General features: G+C 43.2%; 1 protein-coding gene across 2 annotated transcripts in view; it reads right to left on the bottom strand.

The window, feature by feature from the left end:
• The window catches only part of pard3ba (par-3 family cell polarity regulator beta a), a 232,395-nt gene that overhangs the window by 20,303 nt on the left and 210,108 nt on the right, over window positions 1-1,984 (bottom strand). For both annotated transcript variants that reach the window (XM_014018564.1, XM_014018565.1), the window contains one exon: window positions 1,531-1,607. In XM_014018564.1, coding sequence (XP_013874018.1) covers window positions 1,531-1,607 — 77 coding nt within the window. The remainder of the gene's footprint in view (window positions 1-1,530; window positions 1,608-1,984) is intronic.

Below are 1,984 nucleotides of genomic sequence, written 5' to 3'. Positions count from 1 at the left end.
CTCCTAAATCACTCGTACGCACAACTTAAGAACAAATCTGTGCGTACAAACGGTTCTTGCATGAGGCCCACTGTCTTTCAATGTGATGTCGTCCAAAGAGCTGTCCACAACAGGTAAGATATTGTTTACAATCCTTTACACAGAACCTAACTTTAAAAGATCTAAGCGGTTCTTTTAACCGTTTACTAGTCTACAAAATCCCATAACTATTAAAAAAAACTTCTAAACAGGAAATCCACACAAGATGAGTTGTGTAAACATTAAATAATCAAATTTTGTCTTGTGGAGTGGCACCAAAACCAAAAGCCAGGACAGAATTTCAGAAAATTTGTTATGTTGCGGTCATATTGAAATTATTTGACAAACACTCCAATAAGGGAGTTGGGGAATCACTTTTTGCTATATATAAATCTACTTTAGTTTAGCTTAGTTTTTATTATTATTTTTTTTCTTATTGAGAATTATTGTCACTATTGAGATATTATGAATATAACCTCCTGAGACCCTGCACCCTATTGTTAGGATATTAAGTTTAAGACGGGTTGTTATTAGTCAGAGGGACTAAATGTTAACCTTTATTTTGATTTAATTGTTTGTTTTAATCCTTATTTTCTCAAAAACAACATTTGTTTGTATGTTTATGAGGTTCTACTAATYGTAAATAACTAGGGGAAACTAAAAATGACCAACAAGAAAAAAAATTGGACTTGAGTATAAAACAGTCTGGTCAAKGGGGTCCAATTGGGGGAGGTCACTAAATGTTTAGGTGTGGACATTGGCCCCCACTGGCCTCTCCTTCGTGTCGCCCCTGCCAAATCAWAGCAAAGGTTTGATTTGAATTAGAAAAGTTTACCCAAATCTCCACACTTAAAGCTGACAGCTCTCTGTCCCTCTGCTGCTTAGTCAAGTTGTTGCTTCTTTCTGCTTCTCCCTSCAACATTCTGTTTCCCCCCGAACCAGAGCTGATGTCTGAGCTCCCTGGTGCCTGTCATATCATGAGGGGCAATAACCCGTGAAATAACTGTTCTCTTCTTCCCCGCTCTCCTCCTCTCCATCCCGGTGTCCCCTCGTTTCCCCCCTCTTCGTTCTCCTCCTCTCGCCTTGCTCGCGCCGTGCCACTCCACGCTCCACTTAGCAGCTGGGCCATGAAGACGCTCGGCATGTGCACGCTTACATGGGAAATACATATTTTGCTGGGGTTGGACAGCACACACGGGTGCCGTGTAATATCACATGAGGACGGTGAAAACGCTAAGTGGAGGTTCTGCAGCCTCTCTATGTGCATGTGTGAAACAGATCCGGCTGCCTGTGCCCCGCTCTCCGGAGAGCTGATCAGTCCTATTCCTGGGATGAGTAGACACTCCCAAGGCAAACACTCCAGATTTAATTATAAGCTCCAAAGAGGATTAGTCTGCACTACTTGTGTGTCTGTGTACCAGGAAGAGTGGAGGAAACACAAAGGGAGGAAGTGGTGAGAACKTATCCCTTCATTTCTAGCGCTGAAGGATAAAACAGATAAAGTCATCTCACCTGGGTGGTGCAGTGTAATCCAGGTCTGTGTCCTCGTACCGGGGTCTCGATCGGGATTCGGCTCCTCTGGGTGACACCTGAAAGCAAACATGAGGAGGTAAGATTTTTAGGCTAGAAATATTTCATGTTCAAACAGTGTGTGTGTGTGTGGTGGGGGGGATCCAAATGCCCTGAACTCATAACTGCCTCACTGGAAGTAATTTAGGCAGGGAGTAAATAAAAAAATGTGTTAATGGATCTGTATTCAAACACCACGGCCTTCGGCTGCTTGTTTAACCTCCATAATATTTCAGCAGTCCACTGATAACCAGTGAATGCATATTTAGAGTGTTTTCATGTGCAGCCTTGAGGTCTAAAAAGGATCCCATTTGTGCTGCAGCACTACGTGTGCTGCTGCTGCCACACACACACACACACACACACACACACACACACACACACACACACACACACA

Source organism: Austrofundulus limnaeus, unplaced genomic scaffold, assembly GCF_001266775.1.
Source record: "Austrofundulus limnaeus strain Quisiro unplaced genomic scaffold, Austrofundulus_limnaeus-1.0 Scaffold195, whole genome shotgun sequence".
In the NCBI taxonomy this organism is placed as follows: domain Eukaryota; kingdom Metazoa; phylum Chordata; class Actinopteri; order Cyprinodontiformes; family Rivulidae; genus Austrofundulus; species Austrofundulus limnaeus.
Note: the sequence above shows the minus strand (reverse complement) of the source record. Positions and strands in the feature narration are given on the sequence as shown.